The sequence below is a fragment of the Urocitellus parryii genome, chromosome 4 (genome assembly GCF_045843805.1).
Source record: "Urocitellus parryii isolate mUroPar1 chromosome 4, mUroPar1.hap1, whole genome shotgun sequence".
Classification (NCBI taxonomy): domain Eukaryota; kingdom Metazoa; phylum Chordata; class Mammalia; order Rodentia; family Sciuridae; genus Urocitellus; species Urocitellus parryii.
This window is the reverse complement of record NC_135534.1, coordinates 41975053-41989589: the sequence shown is the minus strand read 5'-3', so window position 1 is coordinate 41989589 and position 14537 is coordinate 41975053. Positions and strand designations below refer to the sequence as shown.

Here is a 14537-nt window from a genome sequence, read left to right as displayed (position 1 = left end):
GGGGGTGCAATGAGCAAACCCAGAAGAGGAGAAAGACTGAAGCAGGCAAGTAAGGAGGCTGTTGATTGTGGCAATAAATATTGAAGATCCTATCCAAGGCACTGGAAAAAGAATAGAGGAGAGACCATGGATTAGAAAACTTTTTTTGTGTGTATGTATGGCAGTATTCCTGGGATCTAGTGGGTGACTGAACATAGAAAATAATAGAGAAGTCAGGATGACTGTGGTGTCTAGAAAGAGATTCAGAATATAGGAATATAAATTCCTACATTTCACATAGTTTATGTTATCTCCATACCAAATTACAATTCCAGCATCTCAATATTTATAAGTGATTTTTCTGTCACTAGGGCAATGATCACTTTATTGTATTAAATAATATATTGGGGAAATTTTAATACCAAGATTTCTGTCATTGTCATATTAAACTGCAATTTCATATGCTCTATCAGCCTTTTTTCCTTGCCAGTTTAACAACTTTATAAATTTTTTCTCACTGTTTAGAAATAAAATGTTATACTACTATCTATTAAAGAGCAATGACTATAATGAACTATTATAGTTCCAAGAAAATATAATAGCTAAGATTCTCATTTGTCAGTGAATTCATTATGAAAATGAATTCTTTTAGAGTGGATGTTTGCATTTGTTCATTCCTTCTTTGGGACTCTATTTTAGTCAATTTGTCATTGGACAAAGGTCCAAGGGACAGTATGTTCACAAATTGGCCTGGGAGGGTTCTTGACTTATACCACTAAAAAAAAAAAAAATAGAACACATTGAAAGCAGGGCACAAGAAAGATTGATTAAAGCAAAGATATGCACATCCCAAAGACAGAGTGCAGACTCCTCTTGCCTCTTTAGAGAAGACAAATGACATACATAGGATTTTCTACATGGGATTTTCTGGGGAAGAAAAGTACAGGTTTCCTAATAAGCTTTTGTGAAAAAATCCCATGTCAATCATTTGATATTTAGGGTTAAGAATGTTTCTTCCTGGTTAAAGCCGTCTGGTCATAAATCATTTATGGGTACTCTGTGTAGGTCTTTGAATCTGCTGGCATTGAAACTGATTTGTTCTCATTATTGATAATCTGGTACAAGCATACACTGGAGGTTTTATTCATCTAACTAATGAGGCAGGTGTGGCTGATCATACTCACATATCTTGGTCCCTCTACCAAGGGTCTCCTTTTGTCTCTCCCTGACATCCTATCTATCTCAGATTCTATCATAATTCTTTGTACTACCTCAGACTAATTTTTTCACCTTGGATTTACAAAATCAGACTAATCCTACCAGGCACCATGGTGGCATGCCTGTAATCCCAGCAGTTTTGGAGGATGAGACAGAAGTATCTTGAGTTCAAAGCCAGCCTCAGCAAAAGAAAGGCACTACACAACAAAGCGAGACCCTGTCTCTAAATAAAATATAGGAATGGGGATGTGGCTCAGTGGTCGAGGCCCCTGAGTTCAATCCCCAGTACATTCCCCCAAATTAGACTAATTACTTCATATAATCATTGCACAACCATTATTGCCAAATCTCTTCTGTCAGATGCTGTTAGATATTAGAAGGTCAGAGACAATTTGAACATTTAGTAAATAAAATGAGCAGGTTGAGAAATAATATACATATAATATATGGCACATTTTTCCTAGGAAATGCTCAAAAGAAAGGAGTCTCAGTATATTTGAGACTTTGTAGAGTGTTTCATATTGTTATATTTATTTCTGTTGTGAATAATAAGATAGGTTAAGCAGCATCTTAAATTTTATTTCAATAATCTATGTATTTTTACTGTAATACAAATGTAAGGTATGTCTTGTAAAGTAGTTTAAGTGTTAATCAGTTATTGTTAAACTTAAGTTCAAAGTTTAGTAAAATAATTGCTACACTTCCAGATACAATAAATTCTTATAACTTTATCTAATAAGTGCTTGACTATTTCCTTCCTTAAAATATTCATGAAATCTGAAAGGTAGACAAAAGCAGTTTGTCCTTTAAAAATAAGGTTGTTGAGGGCTATGGTTGTGGCTCACTGGTAGAGTGATCGCCTAGCATTTGTGAGGCAAATATATAAACCACATATAAACAAATAAATAAATAAAGGTCCATTAATAACTAATAAAAATATTTTTTAAATAAGGTTGTTGAAATATCTAGTTTTCGTTTGAATTTCTGAGGAATTATAAGTCTATAGGAGTAATATTACCTTATACCTCCTAAAATTTTTGCTTCTATAATGTTAAAACATCAAAGGAAAATAAACATGGTGAAAATGATCTTCCACAAAATAAAACAGTATATACTTTTTTCCTGATTTTATTGTTATTTAGTATTATAGTAATTATTATATGTTTCAGTAAAATACTGGGAGAAAACAAGTCCATTCACCCTAGTTGAGAGTAACTGTAAGGAAGTTATGAATGGTAGATTAGTAAGTATGGTGTTATAGTTAAATTTCATGTCATGGTGCTTTGTAAAACAATAGGGAAAATAAAAATTTAAAATGTATACACAATGGAATATTACTTGGCCATAAAGAAGAATGACTTAATAGCATTTACCAGTAAATAAATGAAACTGGAGTCTGCCATGCTGACTGAAATAAGCCAGTCCCAAAAAGTCAAAGAATGTTTTCTCTGATATGTGGAAGCTAATCCCAAATATGGGACAGATGGGCATAAAAGAAATAGAAGAAAGATCAGAGTATTAGACAAAGGGGAATGAAGGGAAGGGAGGACAGATGGGATAGGAAAAGACAGTAGAATATATCTGACCTAACTTCCCTATGTACATATGTGAATAAACCATCATGTACATCCACAAGATATTAATTAAAAAAAAAACTATAAATAAATAGCAGAAAAATAGTAGATTAGAGGGAAGGGAATAGGTGGAAGGAAAAGGGGTGGGGATGTACAGGGAACTAAATTAGAACCAATTATATTCCATGCTTTTATGAAGATATAAAAATGAATTCTATTGTCATGTATAATAAAAATATCCAATAAAAGTTTAAAATATATAAACCATGAGAAAAAAAAATACAAAATGCTTATCATTACTGAAAAGAATGAAGGAAGATTATACAAACAGAAAGAAGCCTATTTAGAAAAGAGTTTTGAAAAATGAGAGGTTCAATAAAACTAATATTTAATATGAGAAATACATTTGAAATTCTCATTGGGAAATGATGTTTATTAAACCTTTACAGACCTGGATGCATGTATGAAAACTGCAATTTAAGTGCTTTCATAAACATGCTCTTGAACTCAAAACTAATCACATCTAACTGTCTAGGAAGCTGTTGAAAAGCATACAAATTTGGTGAGCTAGTCTCTGTATGAATAAGGAAGAGAATAACCAGGTAAGAAGCAACAATGAAACCTGGTTTTCTGAATCAGAGAAAACTATGCTGTTAGATTCCTAAAGAAGGACTCAGTTAAAAAAGAAAACAAGCTTGATTTTGAGACCTGAATATTTATGCTCAATATTAAACCTTTATAAAGGAAGAGCTGAACTACTATACTTGGTGGAATTTTTATTAAATAGTCCTTTTAAATTCCTTGATCAGTTACCTATGTTCCTCCATTACAGATCCAAACTAGGAGGAAGATGATCATATATACCTACAGTATGTTCCAAGTACCATTGTCAGTGTCAGAAATTAGGTAAAGCAAAAATCCATGCAGATTATGAGTATGATTTTAAGGTGTCAGATTAATTGCTAGAGGTTTCATTTCAGGGTACTTTGTAGTTTATTTAAAAAATGCTTAATTTCTCTAAAATTTAGAAGCTCTTCAAATTATCTTATTATATAAAATTTAAATTTATATTATATTCAAGCACCTCCTCCTATGTGCTACTTCTTTTAATCCCTACATGTATTCACATAGAATGGGATAGGGATTTTCCTGTTTTTTATTATGTGGAAAGTAAGTTTAGAGAGTTAAGGAATTTTACCAAAATTACACATTTAGAAAGCAGCGGGGCCAAAATTAGAATGCATGTCTGTCTGAATACAAAACCGAAGCTCCCCAGACTATACCATTCTTCTAATTTCTGATTTTTCTTTTTAATCTTTTTCACAGGGACTATTTTGGAGAAAAAATTGGTATCTATTTTGTTTTCTTGGGATTTTACACTGAAATGCTTCTAATTGCAGCTGTAGTTGGCTTAGCTTGTCTTATTTATGGGATATTATTAATGGATTCTAACCAAACCAGGTAAGTAGAGCTGAGCTCCTCAGAGAAAATATTTCTTATGTTAACTGAAACAAATATTGATATTTCCCTGGCATTTGTCCAAAATATTTCCCTATGCTCTCAGTTAACTGATATTTCCAAAGAGGACCCAAACACAGCAGCTGCCCTTCACCAGATACTTTCTTGAAAATGTTTTTAATGATGTGCTTTAAAAATTTTTCTCCTCAAAATATAACTTGACCCATTACAGAAAATGCTACTTCATTGCTCCTTCTCTTCTATGTGAGAATCTATATAAACAATTGTTCCAATAATAGTAGCTTAGACTTTCACTGTAAAACATTGCCTTCAAAATAACTTTACTGTTCTCCGGGTAGTACTGACATCTGTGACCCTGAAATTGGAGGTCAATTGATCATGTGCCCACTCTGTGATCAAGTATGTGATTATTGGAGACTAAATAGTACCTGCTTGATTTCAAAGGTATGTAGACTTTGTGGTATGTTCAAAAAACTTGGAATTTCCCTCCTTTTATATTGCAATTGATACTAACTGGTCTTTGTGATGTTGTTATTGTTATTTTTACAGTTGTCCCATTTATTTGATAATGAATCTACAGTATTCTTTGCAATATTCATGGGAATTTGGGGTGAGTACATAGTCCCATAAAAACAAAACAGTTTTCTTCATATGATGTTATATAGCTCATCCATATAAGATATTCAGATGACATATCTTAGATACCAAAGGTGGTTTCAGACCACTGTTTCTTCTCTAAAGTAAATACACAGGTGAACTGGTTACCCCTTGATCCTTGAGAAATAAAGGTCTCTATTAAATATCTGTTTGTTTCTCTAAGAAATGGTATAATTTTTGAGCCGGGTGTGGTGGCACACACCTGTAATCCCAGTGGCTCTGGAGGCTGAGGAAGGAAGATTGTGAGTTCAAAGCCACCCTCTCAGTAACTTAGTGAGGCGCTAAGGAACTCAATGAGACCCTGTCTCAAAATAAAATATAAAAAGAGCTGGGTATGTGCTTCAGAGGTTAAGTACCCCTGATTCAATCTCTGGTATCAAAAAAAAAAAAAAGAAGAAGAAACAGATAAAATTTTGAGACATCAGATATATTAGGCTCCCACTATCTCCCTGTGCCGTAGTAAAGATAGTTTCAATAAGCCCTTAATTTGGGAGTGGCTTAGCATAAATTTATGGTAGCTGGAAGTAAGGGATTCATGGATACAAACTGGAGCAAGGATTGAAAACTGTGGAAAGCTACCTAACAATGTTTGAGTCTGAATTCTTTGTGTCTTGTTCTAATTTCGGCTTGCAGTTCCATTTGTTTAAAATCATCCACATGGGTACTTAATGTGCAAGGTGACTGCAGAAGACTCAGAGGTGGGCCAAGCTTACACTAGAGGGGGCATTCAACAGTAATGGTTATAACCCTAACACTTAAATTGGTGCCTAATACAAATTTATGGCTCAAAGTATACTTTGGGCACCAAAGTAAATAATGCAATTAAACTGTACTAAGTTTGGAGAGTTAATCCAAATAAAGAAAAAAACAAAATTAACTATTTTTAAACATTATTTTGTTAGAAAATGTGTTATATATTCCAACAATCATACAAATAAACTGGTAGAATACAATATATGCAAACTCTGGAAAATACTTGTACACTTTTTGGAAAAACTTTTTTTCTTATTATTCTTATAAAGACTGTTGTAAATGTAAAATAAAGTGAATGACAGATTACAACAAATACTTTGTTAGAGTTTTCAGATGTCTCCTTGGAGAAAGAGGGTGCTCCATCAATAGGAAGAAACACTGGAAAGTGAGCATTTCAGAGATGTCGCCATCACTTTTTCCTTCAGAAATATTTGTTGTAGTGAAGAGTTAAGTTTAAGCTGAATGATATGATGTGTTGGAAGAGCAGATGTGATAAACAGACCATTTATGTTAAAGGATCAACACTTTAGTCATTTAGTTGAGAATCAAAATAAAGAAGGCTTTGTGGTTGAGAGAAGGGAGTGTTTTCTTTCAGTGTTTTGGTTTGTTAGTAATGAAAACACATGACCTTTATAGGAAATTCAAGAAGTATATAACAAGCACCCAAGTCCCTCACTTCTCTGCTGAGACCCCTGTCCATGGCTATCAAAGCTTCATTATCCCCTGAGAAGGATACCTGCAGCTACCAGGGTTTTCATGTCCAAGGGAATTCCTTATCCAATGAGGGATGGAAATTAGTGGGTAAAAACTTTAGCTTCTCACACCTCAAGAGGTAATTCTGAGGTGTTTTATATATATAATTAATAAGAGGATGAGGACCCCCCAACAGGACTGAGCTCCAGTTTCCCACAAATGGCAACATATTTATGAACCCATTTTTACCTTTTCTTCTTCCCTATCTCAACTTTCCTCAACTGTCACATGTGTCTCTTGGCATCAACTATCTGGGATCAAGTCTTCATCTCAGTGTCTGACTTGGGATAACAAAAAGTAAGATTTTTCAATGATAATTAAAGCACAATTCCTGCCCTCATGGAGTTTCCAGTTTGTTCAGGTTTGCAGATGCATACCATTCACTTTTTATTGCATGTAATGATAACATCAAGATTTGGCATCCTTATAAAGAAGAGATGTCCATATGCCAACTTAACAAACCTGGTATTGTGGTAAATTGTTAGTGAGATTTCTTGATCCTCTGTTCTCTTTGAAACTAGAACTTATTTCTTCAGAAGACAGCAGCCAAGAAGAAATGTTAGAAACCCATAAATCCTTCTCGTTTACACAAATGCCTCTTTTTTTTTTTTTTTTTGGCCTCGGATAAAGTAATCCTTGCCCAACTGTGAAATGCACATAGTTGTATTTGTTAGATTTTGCTACTAATTAGAAAGAAAAGAAGTCTATTTTCCCCCAGAATCCCCATGTTTTTATATACATTTTAGTGCCCTTTTCATGCGTTATTCTTATAGAAATAAATTTTCATTCTGATGATAGGAACAACTCTATATTACATCAATTTCCAATATGAAATTGAAAAAATGAAGCACTAGGTGCGATGTTTCCAAAGTTAGTTGACACTCAATATAAAGAAGGCTTTGTGGTTGAGGGTAGGGAGTTTTTTCCTTCAATGTTTTTGTTTGTTAATAATGAAAACACACAACCTTCATGTGAAATTCAAGCAGAGTATAGCAATAGGAAATGTTAGAATCTCTCAAAATATGATAATTATTTTGTCCATCATTTTCCAGCATCTTTCACTCTGAGTATATGGGACTTATATTCATGTAATTTCACATAAGCAACATAATATTATATAAATTGTTTTCAGCATGCTTTTTTTACTCAGCAAACAATGAATCATGGGACTCCTTTCTTTTCTTTTTTTTTTTAAAGAGAGAGAGAGAGAGAGAAAGAGAGAGAATTTTAATATTTATTTTTTTTAGTTTTCAGCGGACACAACATCTTTCTTTGTATGTGGTGCTGAGGATCCAACCCGGGTAGCACGCATGCCAGGCAAGCGCGCTACCACTTGAGCCACATCCCCAGCCCCTCATGGGACTCCTTTCGTATCAATGAATGTGCGTGACAGGGTACAGGTACATGTGTACATATGGACATGTGTATTTATGACTAAGTAGAATTGCTTTTTTTCAATTTATCACATTTTACCTGATCAGTTCTCCATTATTACACATTTAGGTCATTAACACTTTTAGATCATCTATTGTTTTACAGAGCCATGGTAACCATATACTACTTCAGAAATTTATAGTAGTTTTTTTCCTTGTAATTTAAATAAAGAAACAAATGGTAAAACCCTGCTTAATGGGATGGGGATAGAGCTCAGTTGGTAGAGTGCTTGTCTTGCATACACAAGGCCCTGGGTTCAATCCCCAGCACCACAAGAAAAAAAAAAAACTACTTACTTGTATTGGACTTTTGAAACATTTTTATCCCTACATGTGTCTAGTATATGCAAGAGATAAAAATGAATAGAGTTAAAATACCTGTCTCATAAAATTGAAACTCAGCACTAAATGATAAAATGAGTGAGTGAAAGTTTGTGTAAAATATAACCTATTATGGAAGAAAACCACAGTTTAAAGACTGGAACACAATCTAAAGTCTACTTTCATAGAAGTCCATTTTAAGTGCGGAGAATCAGACAAAGACTGAATTACCTTTTAAATGTTTTTATTAGTGCATTATAGTTATACATAATAGTGGTATTAATTTTGACATAACCATTCAAGCTTGGAATATAATTTGCTCCATTTCAGTCTCTAGTACTTCCCCTTTCCTTCCCTCTTTCTTCCCCTGTCCCCCTTCCTTTATTCTACTGGTCTTCCATTTAATGTATGAGTCTACATTTTTCCCCACACCCTTACCAGCATTTATTATTGTTTGTGTTCTTGATAATTGCCATTCTGACTGGAGTGAAATGGAATCTCAGTTCTGATTTATATTTACCTGTTTTCCATGGTGTTGAACAGTTTTCATAAATTTGTTGCATTTATATTTATTCTTTTGAGAAGTGTATGTTTAATTCTTTTGCGCATTTGTTAATTAGGTTAGTTACTGTAACTGTGTAGTGTAATTTGAGACTGATTGTGATCCGGCGTCACTCTTTTGCTCAGGATTGCTTTGGCTATTCTGGGTCTCTTATTCTTGTATATGAATTACTCTGTTTTTCTTTTAAATTGACAGTCAAAATAGTATACATTCGTCACATGTGGTATGATAGAAGTACACTTTGCAGTGGTTAATGGATGTCATTGTTGTTGTTTTGTTTTGGTGGTTTTGCGGGGGGTTCTTTATATAGTCTGAATATTACCCCAGTTGGAAGAGCAGCTGTCAAAGACTTCCTTCCAATCTGTAGGCCTACTCTTCATGCTCTTAATCATTCCCTTTGTTGTGCAGAAACTTTTTTTTTTTTTTATGGTGCTGGGTATTGAACCTAGGGCCTTGTGCATGCAACGCAAGCACTCTACCAACTGAGTTATATACCCAGCTGCTCAGAAACTTTTTAAAATTTGATGCCATTCCATTTGATTCCTTTCCCCCACCTTGTGCTTTCGGAGTCTTGTTAAAAAAAAAAAAAAAAAAAAAAAAAAGTTAATGCCTTTGGAGTGTTGGTCCTGTTTTCTTCTATGCTTGCAAAATTTCTGGAGAAATTCCCAAGTCTTTGATCTACTTTGAATTGATTTTTGTGAATTGTGAAAAATAAGGGTCAGGTTTCATTTTACACATGTATATCCAGTTTTCCCAGCTCCATTTTTTAAAAAAGTCTATTTTTTCTTCCACATATATTTGTAGCGTGTTTGTTGAACATCAGATGACTGAATATATGTGGATTGGTCTCAGTGTCTTTTATTCTATTCCACTGGTCTTCATGTCTATTTTGATGCCAATACCATGCTAATAATTTTACTGTAACTGCTTAGTATAATTTGAGATCTGATTGTGATCCAGCATCACTCTTTTTGCTCAGGATTGCTTTGGCTATTCTGGGTCTCTTATTCTTCTAGATGAATTACTCTGTTTTTCTTTTAAATTGACAGTCAAAATAGTATAGATTCATCACATGTGGTATGATAGAAGTACACTTTGCAGTAGTTAATCGATGGAAAAATTTGATTTCCACGAAGTTTACTCATATACAGTCAACCTGTCTTTAGGATCTGTTCCAAGAATACACAGTGGAGAAGTGACAGTGAGCCAGATCCCATCAACAAATGGTGTTGGGAATCCTAGCTATCCACATGTAAAATAATGAAATTGAACCCTTCTACCACAGTAACAATCAAATAAAAATGGGTTTAAGACCTAAACATAAGATCAGAGCCTGTAAAACTCCTAGAATAAAATACAGGGGAAATGCTTCATGACACAGGTGTGAGTGATGTTTTCATAGACATGACACCAGATGCTAGGCAATATGTTCAGAAATAAACAAGTGAGTCTATATCAAATTAAGGAGCTTCTATGATAAAAGGAAACACAATGATAGCAAAACCTGTGGAATGGAAGAATATATGCAAACCTTTTATCTCATAAGAGTTTAATATCCAAACTGTATTAAAAAATCCTTTACTCAATCCTGCATAGAAAAATAAAGACATCAGCAACCTTATTAAAAATGGGTTAAGGATTTGAATAAAAAGTTCTCCAAAGAAGATATGCAAATGGCCAACACATATATGAAAAAAAATGCCTAATGTCACCAGTTGTCAGGAAAGTGACAATCTAAACCATAGTGAGATATAAACTCATACCTCTCAAGATGAATTATACACACACACACACACACATACACACATATAAAACATGCATGGGTAAAAACAAAGAATATGGAACACTTCATACTGTTGTTAGGATTGCAAGATGTTGCAGTAAATGTGAGAAATACAATGAAGTTTCCTCAAAAAGTTAAAAATTACACTACTATATGTCAATATTCCTACTTCTGGATATTTACCCAAAATAGCTGAATCAGGATCTTGCAGAAATGTTACCACTTCTATGTTCATTGAAACATAATGACAAGATGTGCAAACAATCAAAATGTCCATAGATAGATAAATGGATTATAATTAGCTGTATATACATGTAATAGAATATTTTTAAGCCTTGAAAAATAAGGGCAATCTACAATATCTAACAATATGGATGAAACATAGGTACATTTTTTCCAGTGAAATAAGACAGTGACAGAAAGATAAGCAGTGCATGATTCCATTCTTATGAAATATTTATAATAATCAAATTGATAGAATCAAAGTATACAGTGGTGGTTGATAGGGACTGAGAGATTAGGAATTTGAGTGTTAGTAATCAGTAACCAATGGGCATAATATTTCAGTTAAGAAAGATAAATAAGCTCTAGAGATATATACAACATTGAACCTGTGGTTCACAATAATGAATTGTACTCTTGAAATTAGTTAAGATGGTAGATATGATATTAAGCATTCTTGACATAATAAAATATATTTTATAATCAGCAAAAGAGCATAATAAGCAAATGTGCATATGAGCAAATGAACAAACAAAAAACTGGCATTCAGGCAATAGGTATATTTTCATTGAAAAGGACATATATTGGAGGCAGAGAGAGCAGTTAAATGAGAATAGTAATACTTTGAAAAGATATAATTAGGGCTTTAAAAATATTCAGACATAATCCACAGTTATTATTTAAAAGGTAGAGGTTGAGTAAGAAGAAACTTTAAAAGTTAAATATTTCTTAAATGATAAAATAACAAGCTGATTTTGTTGCAGTGTTCTGTTCCCAGATATATATCCCATAAAAGGTACATATATGCCCACCAAAAGGTATATCCTAGAATGTTCAAAGAAGAAACATTTTCAATAGTGAACAACTATAAATAACTCAAATGTTCATCATGCCAAGAATAAATAAATACATTTTTGGTTTAATTTAAAAGATGACATACTCAACAAAATTTTTTGTTGTATGACACCAGTTTTTAAAAATTCAAAGACAGTGAAACTATCCTGTTAAGATTTAGAAGCTTAGGTACTAGTTACTTCTGTTTCAGAAAATTCAGAATGAGAGTTTCTGTGGTGTTGCTCATTTTCTATTTTTAAAAATATATTTGTGCTGATAAATGAGTGTGTTTTGTGAAAATTCTTCTAATTGCATAATTAATTGTTTATGTACTTTTCCATAAATATGTTATTATTCCATTGAAATTTGAAGTTACACATATACTGTAGTATGTGGAATCGTGTGTGCGAGCGAGCATGCGTGTGTGTGTGTGTGTGTGTGTGTGTGAGAGAGAGAGAGAGAGAGAGAGAGAGAGAGAGAGAGAGAGAGGCGGGGGGGGGGGGCGAGAAAGATTGCACTACACTGGGAAATAGCTCTTATGTTTTCCTTAAATATTCTTCTTAGGTAACATTTCCCTAAACTTGAGAAAATGTATGTTAACTTGAAGGATTTCAGTAAAAAACACATTCAAAGAAATCTTAGTGTTCATTAAAATGTTTAGTTCAAGTATTACATAAAATTATATGAATGAAGAAACAGCATAATATGCTTGAATAAAATTTCTTGTTGAACTAATAATAAATTAGCTTGAATTTTTGTATATGAGTTATTTGAATGTTATTATTTAGTATTTTGTCAACATTAATCATTGGTAATTTCATAATCTAACAATGACAGAATATAGCCACCTGTAAAATATGAACCACCTTACAGCCAAAATAATGAAGAAGTGGGAGAAAATTATTTTCTTATTAATTTTGTTTCTTCTTTTATTATGGTTTTTAAAAAATATATTTCTTTACCTATAGTCACACTGTTTTTGGAGTTTTGGAAACAGCGACAGGCCAGATTGGAATATGAGTGGGATTTAGTGGACTTTGAAGAGGAACAGCAGCAGCTTCAACTGAGACCTGAATTTGAAGCTATGTGTAAACACAGGAAAATGAACCCAGTGACAAAGGTACATTAGGAGACTGTGAAACGGACAGCTCACCTCAATGAACACTCTGCTTTAGGTTGCTTCTCAAATAATAATGTATGTTTTAATTTCCTTTTAATATATTTCCTAAAATATAAATCATGTAAACTTCTCTATTTGTAATATGTACATATGTATTAATATATCCATATATATATATGAAAATCTTCAGAAAAATACAAAAATAGAAGGAAAACTATACTGACCCAATGGGTGGAACTATTACCCATTTTCAAACATTTTTCTAATTTTTATTAGTTCTTCATTGATTTTTTATCACAATCCTAAATTTATTAGCTTTCCTGAATTTTAAAATTTTACTTATGCATTACAAGACATGATTTTTTTTTTTTTACATTTGTATAGCACTTCATTGTTATACATAGTAGTTGGGGTCATCCTGACAAACTAATACATTCTTGAAGTTCAATTTCAGTTCCTGATCCCCTTTTTATTCCTCTGCCTCTTCATTCCTGTCCTTCTGTGTTCCTTCCTCTATTCTATTAGACTTTCTTTCATTCATCTATTTATTTATATTTGATTGTATAAAGATGAAGCTCCCTGTGATATATTTATATATGCATATAACATGAGTTTTTAAAAGTCATTCTGCTTTGCCCTTACCCATCCCTTTACTCTTTCAATCTCCTTCTACATTACTAATTTTCTCTTTATCTTTATGTTATCTTATCCTTCCCAAGCCCCTTTCCTTTATTTTACTCTAATTCTGCATTTGACAGAACACATTTGACCTTTGAATTTCTGAATTTGGCTTATTTCACTTATCATAAGATTCTCCATATCCATCCACTTACTGGCAAATGCCATAATTTTTTTTTTCCTTTTCTTTATGGCTGAGTAGAACTGCATAATTTCTTAATCCATTCATCTATTGACAGGCACCCAGGTTGATTTTATAATTTAACTATTATAAATTGTGCTGTAATAAACATTGAGGTGGCTATATTACTGTAGTATTATGATTTTAGATCTTTTGGGAAGATACCAAGGAGTAGAATAGCTGGGTCATATGGTGAGTCTATCCCTAGTTTTTTGAGAATTCTTCATACTGCTTTCCAGGGGAATTGTAATAGTCTGCAGTCCCACCAACAATGTACTGATGTACCTTTTTACTCCCAATATTGCCAACATTTATTATTTTCTGTTATTCTGATTGGAGTAAGATGAAATTTTAGTGTGGTTTTGATTTGCATTTCTCTACAGCTTCAATCATTTTAAATTCATGCAATGCTTTTCATTACACCTTTATGCCACTAGGTTGTTTTAAAGCAAGCCCAAACCATTGTAACATTGTACATAGTTTTAATACTTGGTGAGTAAAAGAAAAATGAAAAACAATGTGTATACTTTGGGCTTTGTCTATAAATACATAGAAATAGAAATGACACCAAGTTAATATGCAAAAATTAGAATAGTGTTCGTATTAAGATAGTAGGCTTATGAGTGAATGGTTCATTAGACTGAATTTTCTTCACATAGTCCCTTTCAATTGATTGTAGTAAAATCATTGCATTAATGTGTTCAGGAGCATGGCCAGTAAGGGAATTTATATTGTAGAATCATTAACTGGCAAACAGGTTATATATTTTTTTTTCAGCAGGAGGGTGCTCTACCATTGAGCTACATCCCTACTCCTTCTATATTTTTATTTTGAGATAGGGTCTAAGTTGCTCAGGGACTAAGTTAAGGGACCAAGTTGCTCAGGCTGGCATTGAACGTTTTTTCTTCCTGCCTAAAACTCCTGGTTCTGGGATTCCAGGTATGTGCCACTGTACCTGACAGGCTGTATATACTTGACTGAGTCATTCAA

At 33.1% G+C, this 14537-nt stretch overlaps 1 protein-coding gene across 2 annotated transcripts in view; it reads left to right on the top strand.

Annotated features, from left to right (window-relative positions):
* Ano5 (anoctamin 5) overlaps window positions 1-14537 on the top strand; it is a 97030-nt gene that overhangs the window by 53296 nt on the left and 29197 nt on the right. For both annotated transcript variants that reach the window (XM_026384111.2, XM_026384112.2), the window contains exons 10-13: window positions 4098-4232; window positions 4589-4694; window positions 4800-4860; window positions 12537-12688. In XM_026384111.2, coding sequence (XP_026239896.2) covers window positions 4098-4232; window positions 4589-4694; window positions 4800-4860; window positions 12537-12688 — 454 coding nt within the window. The remainder of the gene's footprint in view (window positions 1-4097; window positions 4233-4588; window positions 4695-4799; window positions 4861-12536; window positions 12689-14537) is intronic.